The sequence below is a fragment of the Talpa europaea genome, assembly GCF_964194135.1.
Source record: "Talpa europaea genome assembly, chromosome: 7".
NCBI classification, from domain to species: Eukaryota; Metazoa; Chordata; class Mammalia; order Eulipotyphla; family Talpidae; genus Talpa; species Talpa europaea.
The window spans coordinates 90,690,353-90,707,099 of NC_140074.1; the positions used below are offsets into that span (position 1 = coordinate 90,690,353).

The window sequence follows — 16,747 nt, forward strand, 5'->3', positions numbered from 1 at the left end:
CAGAGAAGCGGCTGTGAATTTGGAGAATGTAAGCTGCCGGAGAGAGAACTGATGTGGCCAAATTTAAAATTAAAAAAATAAAAATAAAAAAGGCTTAACACAAGAGACTCCCGCCCGCTTGGCTAAGGACGCTAGTCGAGTTTCTGAACCTCCCGGGAGGCTGCCCCGGAGCGCCCAGCAGAGGGCGCAGCGCGCGCCCCGCCCAGTAGCGCGCCCCGGCGGCCGGGCGGAAGCACTTCCTGGGGGGGCGGGACTTCCGCGGGCGCGCGCGGTCAGGGGGCGTTTTGGCCCGGGTCGTCCTTCCCACCCGCACGTGTCCGCCGCCGCGATGCTGCCTCTGCTTCGCTGCGTGCCCCGGGCTTTGGGCTCCGCAGTCGCCGGCCTTCGCGCCGCCGCGCCCTCCCCGCCGCTCCGGCAGCTGCTGCAGCCGCCGCCGCGTCCGTGCGCCCGGCCCTTCGGGCTGCTCAGCGTGCGCGCGGGGTCGGTGCGGCGGCCCGGCCTCCTGCGGCCTCGCGGCCCCTGCGCCTGCGGCTGCGGCTGCGGCGCGCTGCACACGGAAGGTGAGGGTGGCGCGCGAGGGGTGGAAGCGATTCCTAGATGGGCGAGGGGACCCCAGAGGTGGGACCCCAGGGTGGGACAGCGGATCGTCCAGAGCAGCCCCCCAAGTCTGGACTTCCTGATTCTTCCCCACTGATTGGCGAGCAGCGGGTTAATTCCTACTGTTAGCCCTTTTCCCACCTCCCTGCCTCCGAGAGTTTCATTGTGGGAGAAATACAACAACCCTGGAGGCCTATTTTATCCTTGCTCTCTGGAAAATAGAAGTTTGGGAAGGCTGAGGGCATGGTTAAAAGTAGTGTGCTTTTATGTCTTTTGGCAAGGATAAAACTTGGTAACTGGGAATTTGCTTTTATAGTGACCGTTGGTGATGAGCCGATTTATTTGAAATCACTTTTCCAGAAAGAGCTCGGCTTTCCACTGAGTGTTAACCAGTGTTTTTACAGATGAAGAAACTAAGGCCTGTCCCAAGAACAGCTAGTAGGAACCGTCCAAGTGCTGCAGTACATGGGTCATTTTTAGGTTTTAAACTGATTGACTTTTCTTTTTCTGTATCATTTCGATTTTCACTGTAGGGGACAAAGCTTTTGTTGAATTCCTGAATGATGAAATTAAGGAGGAAAAGAAGATACAGAAACATAAGTCCCTCCCCAAGATGTCTGGAGGTTGGGAGCTGGAGGTGAATGGGACAGAAGCTAAATTAGTACGGAAAGTTGCTGGAGAGAAGTAAGTTCTCGGCTGGGGACCTGGGGACACCAGGGGATTAATCTGTGACCTTGCAGGACCTGCCCTAGGTCATCCCCAGAACAGCCTTGTGTTATAGTGGGTGCTTTGGCATGGTTCCCAAGAGACAGGATTCATTTGGATAACTTCATAGGCTCCAGACACAATATGACTGAGGTGGTTACTGAAGAGTCAGTGAGTGTCAGTAATTCCTTAGCTAGTAAGGAATTAGCATAAAGGTTTGTATCCCAACACCTATTAGAACTGAAGAAGCTTCATTCGATGAGCCATAGTGGTGCAGGGAATCCTTCCCCTTCCTAAAACCTTTTCAGTGTAGACAGAATCAGCTTGAGCTCTAGTTGACATGCTGACTCACTACAGGCTCTGGCGGAGTAAAACTCCCCTGCTCTGCTGGCTGATGTTTATGGTCGGTGAAAATGCAAGCTCGGTAGTTCACATGTAACAAGATTGGGTTATAGTATAGTGAGGACTGCCATTAGAAAGGTGGGGAGTTGGGGGCCTAGTTTAGAGGTCTTGGATCCATTTTGAGCGAACTTATGTATATTTTATGCTGTGGGGTTCTGTTGTGTGGTTTTGGGGGAGTGTTTTTTCCCCATACGTAGGTCAGTTGTATATCCTGCAACTTCGATTATACCATTCTCCTAGGATAAGTCATAGCCAGTTCTGGGTCATTATCAATAATGTTCTAATGAATATAACTACATTTCTGTGGCCAGGGGGTCAATTTGGTCAGCACTATTGCAAATTAGACAAATTGTGTGCCTGAACCTCAAACCACCATTTTTTTGTATGGGAGTGGCTTCCTGGCAAGGCAGCCAATTACCATAGCTTCAGGGGCAGCAGTTACAGTGCACAGTTGTGTGCAGTTGTTGTGCTTGGAGGTGGGTGGCCCTGCAGTGCTAGTTCCAGGCCTTACGTCACTGGAATTTTGACTCAAACCTTGGAATATGATTTGTCAGGTGAGGGTTCTTACACCTTAAAATTGTAAGTAGTTGATATCTCTGGGCTGCTTTTGATTATAACACTTCCCACAAATACTGTATAAAGAGTGAATCTGTACTGCAACATATTGCTGTTTATGAGGCCTTCCCTTCCTGAGGCCAGGGCTACTCTTGCTTCTGTAAATAATTCAGATGTACAGCCAGCTACGACAGAGACATTGTTTCAACAAGTATTTTAAACTGTAGCGGCCTCTCTCTATATATATATATATTTTTTAAACTATTTTACCAATACTTTATTTGCATGATTAAGGTTAAGTAGTAAAACAGTAAGATTATACAATAAAAATATAAACACATGCTCTTTCCAGAATTTTTTTGGGGGGCGAGCCCTCAGTATTTACTCAGGTAAAATTATACTGTTCCCTTTTGTCTTTGTAGGATCACTGTCACTTTCAACATTAACAATAGCATCCCACCATCTTTTGATGGGGAGGAAGAGCAGTCCCAAGGGCAGAAGGTTGAAGAACAAGAGGTAAGCTTGTAACACCGTAACCAGCCTTTACTTCAGAATACTGGCAGGCTCCTTACTCCAGGGGCTTAGAGGAGCATTTTCTTTCTTTCTTTCTTTCTTTCTTTCTTTTTTTTTTTTTTTTTTTTGTTTTCATTCCTGTAATGCTTCCAGGAGAGAGAAGGCAAAGGACAACCATCCTTAGGACTTTACTTGTGAAGTGCTTTTGAAGAGCAGTTTCTGGCCACCTTCAGTACCAGTACTTTGTGGCCCCTTTTCTCTCCTAGGAACTAAGTAAATTGCTATCTGCAGGCTTAGGCTTTATATTGGCCTGGGCTCTCTACATGGAAAGGATTGAAACTGTCTTGCCCCTTCCCCTGATGGCAAGATGTTTGATGTTTGGAGTGTTTCCAAGTGGCAGATGGCCCTAACACGCAATAGACACTAGCTGTTCAGCCCAAGGTTGCAAGAACTTTTAACAGCAGTGATTTTGGCAAGGAGAGATCTTTTTTTTAGGTTGTAGGCCATTTTGATTGAACCTGGTCCTCAGGTATTTTAGAAAAGTACTGTGCCAGATCTAGAAACCAGCTGGAATGATGGCCACCAGGTCCCTAGACTTTCCGAGTAAGCAGGCATTGGTATTCTCATGACATAACACTGAACTTCTTGGTATGTCTCTCAGCCATGCTGACTAGGCTGTCCCTGACATTGAACAGTTCACCATCAAGGGATATTATTCAGCCATTAGGATGGCCAGTTGGCCAGAAGCACTGCCTTTGATCCTGGACCATAATAAAGGGAGATTTTTAAAACAGCTGGAAAGAGGAGATCTTGGTTAAGTCAGCTCAGTGTGTAGATAGAATAACAGACCTGGGAGGACTGAAGAACTGTTAGGGTGAAAAGGATGTCCTAAAGCTAATTCCATACAGGCTTTGTGGACTCCACCCCCACCCCAGGCCAAAGCCAAAGACATTGGGAACTCCAAATCCCATCACCACCAAAGGGAAGGTGGCTGGGACCTGAGGGTGGGGTTAAGCAGCCAGGTTGGTATAAAGCCAGACACGTGGGCTTTGGGCGGGTCCCCCATTTTGGCTCTCCGCCAGCTCGCAGCGTCTGGCCAGCTCTGAGAGTGACTTTGGGTTTCCAGGTCGGCGGATCGGGTAGGACGCATTAAAGACTTTATTCCCTGTTTTCTCCCTGAGTTGTACATTTTCCTTATTTCCTTTTCCTTTGTAAATAAACCTTTTATTAACCTTTTGTGTGTGCCTGTAGTGGAGTATTAATTAGTCCCTTTTAAGCGTGCAGGTGAGTACCCACAGCCAGGCAACGCGTTCAATATCGGGGCTGTCCTATAACAGCTGGCGGCTGTTAACAGGTCCCAGCCACCTTCCCTTTGGTGGTGATGGGATTTGGAGTTCCCAGTGTCTTTGGCTTTGGCCTGGGGCGGGGGTGGAGTTCACAAAGCCTGTATGGGATTAGCTTTAGGACATCCTTTTCCCCCTAACAGAACCAGTCTGGAGCTCAGTTAATTAGCACACACTGGGCTTAATTCAAAGCCTAGTGTGTTCTTTCAAGTAGTGAGGTGCACCAGAAGTGAAAACACTATACTAAATACATGATATTCTGCCTCCAAAAACCATCTACAACTCTAGAAAGAATCAACAAGAAGAGTTCTGAATAAGCTGTTACACTGTGTGTGAAAGCATCTAGGCTGCTTATTTGGGAGCACTATAGCATGAGACTGTTAAATGACTAAATAATATCCTCATAGTGGTGGTCATCAGACCCCCTGAACTGTTTGAGATCCCTGTGGACAGTAGCCTATAATGACTCGTTCTATTCCCCCAGCCTGAATTAACATCCACTCCGAACTTCGTGGTTGAAGTTATAAAGAATGACGGCAAGAAGGCCCTTGTGCTGGACTGTCACTACCCAGAGGATGAGGTATGTAGGTGGTGGGGCATGCTAGCCCCCTGAACACCTGGGGAAAGCGAGTGCTTCCTGCTACCTTCATGGTCCTTTTTAGCAGATACTAACATTTTCTGACTCAGACCAGAGGAAGAGGTGAGGAATGAGGGAGCAAAACCTTTGTTTCCCCGAATACTATTAGGTTGGACAAGAAGAGGAGGAGGAGAGTGACATTTTCTCCATCCGGGAAGTGAGCTTTCAGTCCACTGGCGAGTCTGAATGGAAGGACACAAATTACACTCTCAACACAGATTCCCTGGACTGGGTGAGTGTTTGATAAAGATGGGGGTGTTCCTGGTCCTGACCCAGAAAGAGACAAAGCAACATATTAATTATTACAGAAGAAGTATTTTTCTCTTAAACTAGTCACCATCATTTCTCTCGTTAGGCTTTGTATGACCACCTAATGGATTTCCTTGCGGATCGAGGGGTGGACAACACTTTTGCAGATGAGTTGGTGGAGCTCAGCACGGCACTGGAGCACCAGGAGTACATTTCTTTCCTTGAGGACCTCAAAGGTTTTGTCAAGAGCCAATAGAGGAGACACGATGCTGAACACCTTAATTTTATGGCAGACTTTGGCCAGTGAATAATATCTACTCTGAAGCCAGACAGGTGTACTTTGAAATGGTTTTCATCCTAATATCATGGAAAGTAATTCAAATATAAATTATTTCTGACCTCTTATTTACTATTCATTTGTTTCTTCTCTACAGATCTATTATTTCTAGTTTTTTGTATAACAATGATGGACAATAAAATTGGTTTATCTCCTCCAAGGTGATTTATCTTTTCTATTTCTAGTCCCTCCCCTGAAATCTATATAACAAACCACCAAAAACAGAGACATGAGAAGTTTTAATACAAAATAAATTATAAATAAAAGGTTTGTATTTACAAGGCCCCCTTCGCAGATGGAACCAGTTGTTTCCAACCCAGTAGAACGATGAGTCAAAACTGGTGCTAGAGGATCACAGCCCAAGTATCACAAGCCTGGATTTAAATAGAAAGAAGTCAGCTTAAGTTGCATGCCATCATGAAAGTTATCTCAATATATGGTTAAAGATTTATTTATTTATGCATAGAAGAACTGGGGTGTAGGCCAGAGGTGTACCGGGGTGAGAGGATTCTCCAGAGAGTAGGGAGCAGAAAGGTGGATCCACTGAAATACACTGCTGAGGGGAGCAGCGGGAGAGACAGGAGAGATCTGCCGTGTAATGTGGGTTAGCTCTCTGGATGGGATCAAACGCAAGCCCCAGCTGATAGCGTGGCAGCACTGAGATTTAACCAGTAGGCCACCAGGGAGGCCCCTCGGTGTATGGTTAAAAGTTGTAGTCGGTAATGGTATTTAACATACAATTAGAATTCCTACAGGTGAGATGATGCTGAGGCATTTGCAATATTTTATATTATGTGATAATTCAGCTGTGTCAAAGAGGCCACTGCCAACCCTTGCTCTTGGGCTTCTCTGAACCTGGCCCGTAGTATTAGAACTACTGCCTTTGAAGCCATGGGAAGCAGTCTCTTCCAATCAAATTGTAAAGATGAACTAATCAAATGCCCTCACATTCAGGAAATTGGTGACCAGAAAGATAATTCAAACTTCTGACAGCTGGGAGCTTTTATGGCCCAGCGGGGAGGTGAAATGTCTTCTACTTAAAGCAAGATTGAAAAAGGAATGTGTCACAAGGAGGTACAAACCAAGTTTGCCTACTGCAAGCAGAATTAGAACTTGGAGGTCCATTATTTCTAACATACCTTGGTCCCCCATTAGCTACTGAGTATAAAAACTGGTCCCTGGTATCTTGACAGCTCAGTCCCACCACCAGGACAAAGAATGCTGTCTACAATCTTGCTTATTTTTGCAGCCATCGGTAATATATGTGGCTTTCTGGTGGTCTGGCATATTCCATTCCCACACTCACCCTTAATCCACTGTCCCTCTCATATCAAATGTTCCAAATACTTGTGAAATACATATTACCATCTTTAACCCATACCTATTTTTTACCTCACACTGAATTACCCTATAGCCATCGCACTGGACCTCGAACCCATGGGTCCTTGATTTCCCCTTATGAGAAACCAGTACTTGACTGGCACAGTGGGACTCTACAGCATTTCAAATAAACTACTTTTCAAAATGCTGAACTCTGGGATAGCCGAATAAATACAATTTTGTCCTTTCGTTTCTCATCTTTCACATGATGAACCCTCCACACACACATACCCAATAATGGTCTCCCTGACCCCTCTGGAGCCAGCACTGTCAATCATGTCCCTATAGCCGCTGGAAGCACTCTCCTTCCAAATCTCTCCCAACTGGCTTTGCTGCTGCTCTGATCTGAGCTCCTGTGTGCTGCTGGTCTGGTGAGTGGACAACTGGGGTCCACAACAACTGCACTGTGGCTGCAGATGCACACTCGGCACCTAGGTAAGCCTTGGCCTCCTCTTCAATTGCCCTCCCCTTTCCCTCCAGCACTTGGGCTGAAACGTTCACACTCAAGGAGCTCTGTACTCCAGCTCTGCCCCACTACACTGCAGATGCCTCATTTGTTCATCTCACAGAGAAGGCGGAAGCAAAAGCCATCTGACCTGTGAGGCTTCTACTCTCTCCCCTCCACCTTAACTCATTTCTACACATGTTCTGCACCTCCTACATGCCAAGGATTGGGAGTAAAGATAAAGATATAGTTGTTGTCCTCACAGACAAAGACACCAACTGCAGCAACGTTACAGGAATAGGGAACAGTGGAAACCCAAGGAGATCCTGGACCATTCTATGTGAGGGGCAGATTTGATTATCTAGTATATTGCAGTACCCAATATCTGTACAAATGATCCTTGAGCTGAGTGGGAAAAGCCAAAGGCACTCCAGACTGAATCACATGGAAGCCTGAGAGCACTTGTATATTCCAGATCTGCAAGCAGTTCTAGATGATCAGAGACTAAACTGTATATTTAAACATTTGCCTGTTTCTAAGCTATCATTTCTAACAAGGTGGGAATAAAACCAGCCACTGAAACATTCACACCACAGGGCCCCAAGGGAGGCTTACCAGACAGCTCATGAGGAGACTGGCCTTTTCTTCTGTCCCTTCAGTGAGTGAAAACTGAGGTGTGTGGGGACAGTGTACACTGTGCTCATTCACATTGTCCTCTAAACAGGCACGGAGTTTCTGCTCTGTCAGCTGTGGAGACTGAAAAATAAGAAAGTTACACCACAACCTAATCATAGTCAATAGGTTGACAATTCTGATTCCTAATGCCAACTAATAACCCTGTGCAACTGGCTAACTGTGGTGGCTTGATTCCAAGGACCTTTAGAAATGGGCTCCTGACGGTGCTGAGAAGATGAGCTCCCTGTAACTGCCTCTCCAGATCAACCAACGCTCTCCACTCCCACGATGAAACACTGACTCACTCACTCATCACACCGGAAACACCCAGAGCTAGTAGTAGGTCACCTTTTGGCCTCCCTTACGCTCAGCTGCCATGTGCTGAGTGTATCCTTACCAAGAACCAGCACTGTTTAGGCCCAGATCTGTTTGTGGTCATTGAATTTGCTAATGTAATGTAACTACATAATATGTAGGCCAATGAAAATAAAAGATTATTTTTATATAAATGGGATGTTTAGGAAATACTCAAAAAGCTGGGTTGCTTAAAAAAGGGTTGCTGAATTAGGTAAAAGGTGGGGAGAAAAAAGCCTAAAGGTGTGCACCCAGCATTTCTGATACAGTAACAGAACTTCTGAAACAAACAAACAAAAAAAAAATAGACTTTAGCAGAGCCCTGCTAAAAGACTGGCAAACAAATTTACATGTTTGAAACTTACTATGTTTCATTTTTTATAATTTGCAACTAACCAACTAGCAAACTTCCACTACCCATCATGTCAGGTAAGAAGCCTCATTCATTCTGTGTTCAACTAAAGTTGAAATTCTGAATATCCATGTGACTAGACATAGGGATAATTTTATGGGAAATCAGAAACATGTGTTTCCAATTCTAAACTGGGCTGCCTTTGAAGATATTAAGCAATGCTACATGAACAGGTGTTCAACAATGGCTCTGGGGGAAAAGGCAAGGAATTACAACAAATGTGTAGCACTTGCCAATTTCCATGTTGGTTATAGTCTCACCACAGCTGATTTCAAGCCACGGGTGTGAACATAACATGAAGCTGGGAAGAGACACACACAACTGGCTCCACACACCACTGAAGGTTAAGGAAGTAGACGGTGGTGGGAAGAGGGAACACAGAATCTGTGTGGAACACTTACATGTGAGGGGATGTACAGGCCACACTGACACATGACCACACCACTTGCTATTCTCAGGTTGTACCTAGAAGCAGAATTGGGATCCCAGAGTCATGGCCAGCAGACCTGGATCTCCAAATCTTTCCAGGCAACAAATATGGGGGAAATCCCACTCACCTTGGAGTGGGGGGTGGGAAACAATAATGCTGAAAAGGTTTTGAAAACTCTTACTTTGTACACACAGGACAGATGAGGGAGTTTGCTTCCCACTCAGCCAGCATGATGCTGAGACACTTCTCATCAAACTGCAAGCTCTTCTCATACTCACTAATGATGGACTGTTCTGCAAGACAAAGGACAGCTGGAGTACTTTACCGTGCTTCACTCAGAGGACCATACCTTTAATGCTAAGCTTCACCTCCAAAGGCTTCCTTCACACAAGAGAAAAAATAGGGGTAAAATCATGCTCAAATCATTATTTACTGCTCCATCTTGTTGGCCACCCATCCCACATCTCTGAAGGCCACGGGAGGAGAAATGTAGAGTGCTGGGATTCCAGGGCCAGCAGGAAAAAGAACACTTAACTTCTGACAGGAGGCCTACCCTGCTGAGTTTAAAGTAATCTGTTCCCCAATAACTGTATACTCAAAAGTCTACATTGTTCAGAACCTGTGTGTTCACGCAGCAAACATGATACAATAATATCTAGGGATACAAAAATAAAAAAAGTAGGCAAGAGATGTAAAAATAAAAAAGACTGGTCTCTGCTCTTCATGTACTGTCCAGGCTCTAGTTAGAGGAGGGGTCAGCAAACCATAACCCATAGGTTACACCCAGCCCACCTTCTGTTTCTGTAAATAAATGTATATTGGAGGGCCTCCCCTGGTGGCGCAGCGGTTGAGCACTGGGCTGCAAAGCTGCCCGCAGCCTCTTCAGTGCCAGTTCAATCTCCCGCCACTGGCGAGGGTCCCACATGGCGCATAGACCTTTCCTGCGGCGCCCGCTACTCCCCTCAGCAGTATATTTCATCAGTCTGCCTGTTCTGTTCCCCACTCTGGCTCTGGTGAATTCTCTCACCCTCCTGAGCTTCTGACTGTACCCAGTGCTTGTATAAATAAATAAATCTTTAAAAAAAATGTATATTGGAATATAGCCATGCTGATTTGTCTATGTATTACCTGCGGCTGATTTAACACTACAACAACAGAGTTGAGTAGTTGCAAAAGAGACAGTATGGAATCTAAAATATTCATTATCTGGCCCTTCACAGAAATGTTTGCCAGCCTCTGCTTCAGAGGGTCCCTATAACTGAGTATAGCAGAACACAGGAAATCCTATCACTTCAAGATTTTTTAGTTAGTGAGACCAATGAGTGGTGAAGAACAAAAAAAATAAAATAAACTCAAGAATTTACAATTTAATTGCAGTCAATCACAAGTATTCTGATGTGATCCAATCACCTCCCATAAAATGTTTTTTAACCCCTACCTCCAAATAACAATAATACCAATCATTACAACTAACACTTACATGGCACTTACTATGTGTCAAATGCTAGTCCTTTGTGTATATTAATATCTTCACTATGATTATTCTTATTAAAGGTAAAGAAACTGAGACTTGGGGAGATTATGTATTTTACCCAGAGTCATATAAATTAAACTAGTAAATCTAAGAAGTGAATCTTAGCAGTTTGGCTTTTATAGCGCCATGATAATAACTATTGTTTGTTGAAAGCTTTTTTAATGCCAGGCACTGCTCTAAGTCTTCTTCATATATCATTTATCTTACAAACAAACTTATAGGGTAGATCTATTTTTTCTTTTTTTTTTAAAGATTTATTTATTTTATACAACTGGAGTACAGGCCAGATGCGCAAGGAGGATAAGAGGAGTCACTAGAGACAGAGTGGGGAACAGAACAGGCAGACTGATGAAATACACTGCTGAGAGGAGCAGCAGGAGAGACAGGAGAGGTCTGCCGTACCATGTGGGACGGACCCTCGCCTACTGACCAGGATCAAACCAGCACTGCAGTGGCTGCGGTGCGGACAGCTTCACAGCGCTGCGCTCAACTGCCTATGCCGCCAGGGGAGGCCCAATCTATTTTTTCTATTTTACAGATGATAAGAACTAAGTCAGCAAAGATGGACAGAGAAAAAGGGGAGCTACGAACTAATCCTAATTAGAAAAAAGGTGAGCATTAGAGTAGATATAGGCTAAGGGTCACCTTGGTCAATCAGCTCCTGCTGAATTTCTTCCAACACAGCCAGGTCCATTGGTTCCTCAAACTGCAAGAGCAAGTACGGTCATCAGAGGTTTGAAGTTATATAGTCAGCTGACAAGCCCCACAATAATTCATAGTTGGAGCCTAAGTTTACCTGAGGAAATCAGTCCAAATTATGCACACAATGGGGTAATGTGGTCATACTGAGAAGTCATCAACAAATGATTAAACTACCCAGTAATAAAATTATGGCACTATATTTTGGAGAACTGCTAAATATAAATTCTGTCAAAACTATGTGTCCACTAGAAAGTTGCTAACTTCTATAAACCTCAGTTTGGGCCTCTGTAAAGCAGGAACAAAACCTACCCAGAGTGTTATTGTGAGCACTGTTTGTGATTATATAACGCAACATTTGGCATACCACAGAGCCAGTAGAAAGCATCAAATAACATGGCATCAGTATAAATAGCCTGCGTGTATTCAAAGTAGTTCCCACATGTTTTCTTATTTAGTCCTCACAATACTAATAGTATCTCCTTGATTTTTTAGTGAAAACTAAAGCTCAAAGTGGCAGAATGGAGTGAAAAGTCAACAGCAAAACCAGGATCAGAATTTCAGAACCCTGACTTCCACTTTGGTGCTCTTTTTGATACATGGTAAATGATTTCCTATCCACATCCAGCTCCCAACTCTGGTTGAGATTAGAATCAGAAAATATCTGAAGACCTTTTTAAAAAAAGTTCCCAGGGAAAGGGAAGGAGTGGAGAGGGGGTGAGAACAAAGAGGGAAAGGGCACAAGGGTCTATGATGGTGGACTAGGGGTTCCTTGGTGGTGCCTGCACTATAGCCACACCTGAAGAGGGGGAGCCTTTCTATAATGCAAACAATGATATAAGCCAATATTAACTCAATAAAAAATATTTACAAAAAAATTTTTCTGGAGACCTAGCCCATGCCTACTAACTCAAAATTTCCAGGGGTTGATCCAACAAATGAAACCTCTTTCTTTTTAATTTCATAAGTGATTATGACATAGCAGGTCAACACTCTGGTATTTAGGAATCAATAATCTAGAAGAATCTAACATTAAAAGTAGGAGAACCTGGGATAAAGACAGTTAGACTCCTGATTGGGGACTAGAGGGTAGATGGGGTTAGAAGACTTGGGTAAGTAGACTGTACCCAGTGCATGTATAAACAAAAAACAAACAAACAAATAAGTAGATATACAGACAGCAGGCATTCTTGGTGCTATGGCACCCTTCCTGAAAACACATATTCCAGCCTGACCTGAATCAAGGCCTCTGGAGAGCTCTCCATTAACTGCAAAGCATTCCACTCTTCTTCCATCACTTCCTGCACAAGAAGGGTTTTCTGCATGCTCCCTGGCACATTGCTTCCAGTCTGGCGGTATCTGTTCAGGACCCTGTCCCGGCTGTTTCTCATTCTCTCCAGGCATCCCTTGGAAAAAAGAGAAAAAGAGTTTTTTACTTTTATTTTTTTAAGAAAAGGCAATTCCATTTAAAAAAAAACTCATAAATTAGTTGTTAAAACATTAAAGAAAATTTATAAACAAAATTTCAGCTACAAGCTTAACTATAGTATTTTTTTTTATATTCCTCTCCAGTATTTATTCACATGTACACAAGTGAAATTATGGTTTACTCATGTATTTCCAAATCACCATATTTCACATTCTATCTTCAATGCCAACTTCCTTAAAGGTTGAATGATAATACCCCAACTGTGTTGTTATGGGACATTTAAGTAGCTTCGAAATACTTGCTGCTCTAGACATAGCTACAGTAGTTGCTTCCCTGTATAACAATGGTCCTCAACTCGGGGTGATTTTGTCCCCCAAAGGACAGTTGATAATGCCTGAAGACATTTTTGGTAATAACAACTCTAGTTGCAGGATTTCTAGGGGTTACAGATCAGGGACGCTCCTAAACATTCTACAATGCACAGAACAGCACCCCAACAACAAAGTGTTATCTCCCTCAAAATATCAACAGCCACAGCTGAGAAACTCTGCATTAAACAGTCATTTCTAGGGCCTCCCCGGTGGCGCAGCTGTTGAGCGCTGGGTTGCGAAGCTGCCCGCAGCCTCTGCGGCGCTGGTTCGATCCCCGGCTGCTCCCCGGCCACCAGAGGAGGGTCCCACATGGCGCGCAGACCTCTCCTGCCGCCCGCTGCTCCCCTCAGCAGTGTACTTCGGTCCTTCTGCCTGCTCTGCTCCCCGCTCTGGCTCTGGTGAATTCTCTCACCCTCCCGCGCTTCTGACTGTACCCAGTGCATGTATAAACAAAAAACAAACAAACAAATAAATAAAACATGCCTCTATTTAAAAAAATAAATAAATAAATAAATAAATAGTCATTTCTAGTGTTATTTTCCTGGGATATACCCACTACTTCAGGGATTCCTAGCGAGGTAGACAATATTGCTTACAGGCACCATGCAGAGTTCAGAATAGGTCAGAACTGAGGTAACAGCACAGCTCTAAGACTTAGCAACCGAGGCTTACCCGAGGCTCAGTTACATTCCCCAGGACTATGACTAATTTCCTTCTCGTATGAGGTACGTACACGGAGTGCTTCCCTCGGTGCCCACCTACCAACAACTACAGGTGCTGTTGCAGAGGTGCAGACGGGCGGTTATGAGCACAATCGCATTTAAAACAAACCCATACTCAAAGTTTCCTGGGACCGGACGGCCCCGGCTAATCCAGGGGTCAAAACTCCGGCGTGCGGGGAAGGGGTAGTGAAAGAGGGGCGGCACGACGGTGGCCAAGGCCCAAGGGGAGGCCTGGATTCCGGATCGATCCACTTTCACCGGCCAGGGGCTCCCAACACCTGCCTCACCCGGCAGGGTTGAGGCGAAGGCACGGGGGAGAATGACTCCAGGAACGTGCTAGGGAAGTAACGACAGCCCAGCAAGGTTTCCTAAACCTCACACTTACTTGTCTGAAAGCCTCTTTCCAAGGTGGCGAGCCCACCTGCTTGTACAGCAAGCGATGGGGAGAACCCGAGGACTCTGCCATCTCCTTTCGCGGGAGTTGCGCCAGAAAGCCCCGCCTCCTTGTAGCGCGCAGAACTCTGGGAACTGTAGTTTCTGGGTGTTACGCTAACTAGATTGCAGGGAATTCTGGGAAGTGCCTACCAGCGAAGGCGGATTTGCTCAACTCAAGGAGTGATTGAAGTAGTAACATTTGTGAAGTCAATTCAACGTGAATGAGAAAGACTTGTTTGTTTTATTATTTATTTATTATCGAGCGAGTTAAGTCCTGAGGAGAGGTTTTCTACGTCTAATTTCACCCAGGTGGAGGCCCCAATAGGCAATTAGCTACACAAGCCGCGGGCTCTCCTCTGAGAACTACACTTCCCATAGCACCACAGGATTCTCAAAACAAGCCTCGCCCTGCCGACCATTTTGTCCCACCCCCTTTGGCTTCTGAATAAATGATAGGCTGGCTTTGTCTTCGCCCCGCCCCTAACTCTAGCCGCGTGCTTCCGGCGTGTCCACTTGATGATTGGCCGAGGCAGTGGACTGCTGGCCGCGGATTGGCTGCGCTCAGGGGCGGGCAGAGCAACTGGAGTAAGAGGGACAGAGGAGCCAAGATGGCGGCGGCCGAGGGACTCGCTGGTGACGGGGAGCTGTGGCAGACCTGGCTTCCTGACCACATTGCCTTCTTGCGGCTTCGGGAAGGACTGAAAAACCAAAGCCCAGCGGAGACTGAGAAACCGGTTTCTTCATCATTGTCTTCGTCGCCGCCACTGCCGCCGCAGATGCTGACGAGAAACCTGGTGTTAGGCCTCGGCGGAGAGCTCTTTCTGTGGGAGAAAGAAGGCAGCTCCTTCTTGGTCGTTCGCCTTCGGGGCCTTAGCGGCGACGAAGAGGAATCGCCCCTCTCCCAGTACCAGGTACGGTCATGCTGGCCTTGGCAGTGACCTTCGGCTGGGATCTCGGCTAGTTTTATTCCCTTCCCATCCTGTCTTTCGTCGTCTGGTAGGTGTGCTTCCAGGCCCACTTCAGGTGGAAAAGTCTGTGTTTTCATTACGCTCTAGCATGGCCTCTCTTGCCCAGTTTCATTACTTTGACTAATGTCTCTCGACTCCGACACCGTGCCCCGCTGCTATAGGAATTCGTGCTCTCAGAATACTCTCAAGATACTGAAATCCATGGCGCCTGGAGGAAGGGAAGGACCAATCAGTAAAATACCAGTAATGCAAGTACTCTGAAGAAAGACAAGGCAGGGGTTAGGGGACTGAGAGTGTAGGTAGAGTTGCTATTTTCAGTTAATTGGTCGTGAGTAACCTATGAAATAATAAGGATAACCCTAACTCGCTGTGGGTTATTGTATGAGCGTTAAGTTAGGTAATAGACTTAAAGCACTTTAGTGTCTGACATGGGGGGAGAATCCCTGGTGAATTCTTTTCCCTTTTAGAAAATTAAACTGTCCCCTAAATTGGGAAGGATTTTTTTGTTTGTTTTTGATAATCCAACAGCCTGTGAAACTGGGTCAGATTAAGAAGTATTCTAGACATACTATGCTCAAACATTGCTTTACAGAACTGTTTATAATAAGTTGATTCTCTTTAAAGATTAAAAGTTTGGCACCCATGCTGCGTCTGTGTGCCATTATCTGATTCTTGTTGATGAGAAATGATTAACAAAGATGCCAGCAGTGTTTCTGCAGTTTAGATTATTGGTCAAAAAGTCTAGTTTTACGTGCAGTAAAATTTCATTTATAAGAGTAATTTTCAGGGCTTCCCCTGGTGGCGCAGCGGTTTCGCGCTGGGTTGCGACACTGCCCGCAGCCTCTGCTAGCTACGCCGGTTCGATCCAGGGCCAGGGTTGCACATGGCGGGCAGACCTCACCTGCGCTGCCGGCTGCTCCCCTCTGCTCCCCTCAGCAGTGTATTTCGTCAGTCTGTCTCTTCTGTTCCCTGCTCTGGCTCTGGAGAATTCTCTCACCCTCCTGCGCTTCTGACTGTACCCAGTGCTTGTATGTATGTATGTATGTATGTATGTATAAGTAAATAAATAAATAAATCTTTAAAAAAGAGTAATTTTCAGATGCACAGTAAGAGCACCCTAAAACTCTGCAGCATTTGACCCAGTTATGATTGAATTATCTTTGTCTATCTGTTTTTATAGACTGTAAGCACCAAAGTAGCATCTGTGTCTGCTTTACTTAATTTGTTATCTCCAGTACACAGAGCACCTGGAATGAACAAGCTCTCAGTAAAAATTAGTGACTCTCTGAATGACCATTAATCCTTCAGAATCTCAAAAACTCAGATGCACAACATCGCTTTGGTGTTAACAAAGCAATGACTTTCAAAACAAAGCCACATCTAACACTGTGATTATCATAAGTGATCTAAGAGAATAGATTTTGTAATGTATCAATATGTAACAGAAGAAAAGTGGCCTGTGTTTGATTTGAGATAGGCTGTCAAAATCAAGCAGAAAGATGTGGGTTGAGAAGATAGGAAAGAACCACTCACCAGAGGAAAATAATTACTTGAT

The 16,747-nt window shown here is 45.1% G+C and overlaps 3 protein-coding genes across 5 annotated transcripts in view; 2 read left to right on the forward strand and 1 right to left on the reverse strand.

The window, feature by feature from the left end:
- C1QBP (complement C1q binding protein) lies at positions 1–5,257 on the forward strand (the record flags this gene model as incomplete). The annotated part of the gene is made up of 6 exons (XM_084239061.1): positions 1–560; positions 1,131–1,281; positions 2,682–2,775; positions 4,600–4,695; positions 4,862–4,984; positions 5,108–5,257. Exons 1-6 carry the CDS (start codon positions 329–331, stop codon positions 5,255–5,257), a joined length of 846 nt encoding a protein of 281 aa, XP_084095187.1. The 5' UTR covers positions 1–328.
- A 425-nt stretch (positions 5,258–5,682) lies between these two features.
- On the reverse strand, positions 5,683–14,255 carry RPAIN (RPA interacting protein; the record flags this gene model as incomplete). 3 transcript variants are annotated; one of them, XM_084236829.1, is made up of 7 exons in its annotated part: positions 5,683–5,712; positions 7,779–7,919; positions 9,006–9,069; positions 9,216–9,327; positions 11,214–11,274; positions 12,503–12,673; positions 14,175–14,255. In XM_084236829.1, the coding sequence occupies 7 exons, from the start codon at positions 14,253–14,255 to the stop codon at positions 5,683–5,685; spliced, it is 660 nt and encodes a 219-aa protein (XP_084092955.1). The 3 variants fall into 3 exon arrangements, with proteins under 3 accessions (XP_084092955.1, XP_084092954.1, XP_084092956.1); XM_084236828.1 differs by having other exon boundaries at positions 7,755–7,919; XM_084236830.1 differs by lacking the exon at positions 7,779–7,919.
- Positions 14,256–14,742: 487 nt separating this feature from the next.
- NUP88 (nucleoporin 88) overlaps positions 14,743–16,747 on the forward strand; it is a gene marked incomplete at its 3' end in the record, with an annotated part of 33,978 nt that continues 31,973 nt past the window's right edge. Inside the window, exon 1 of the mRNA XM_084237204.1 lies at positions 14,743–15,135. Within this exon, the coding sequence (XP_084093330.1) occupies positions 14,833–15,135 (303 nt within the window). The 5' untranslated portion in view covers positions 14,743–14,832. The remainder of the gene's footprint in view (positions 15,136–16,747) is intronic.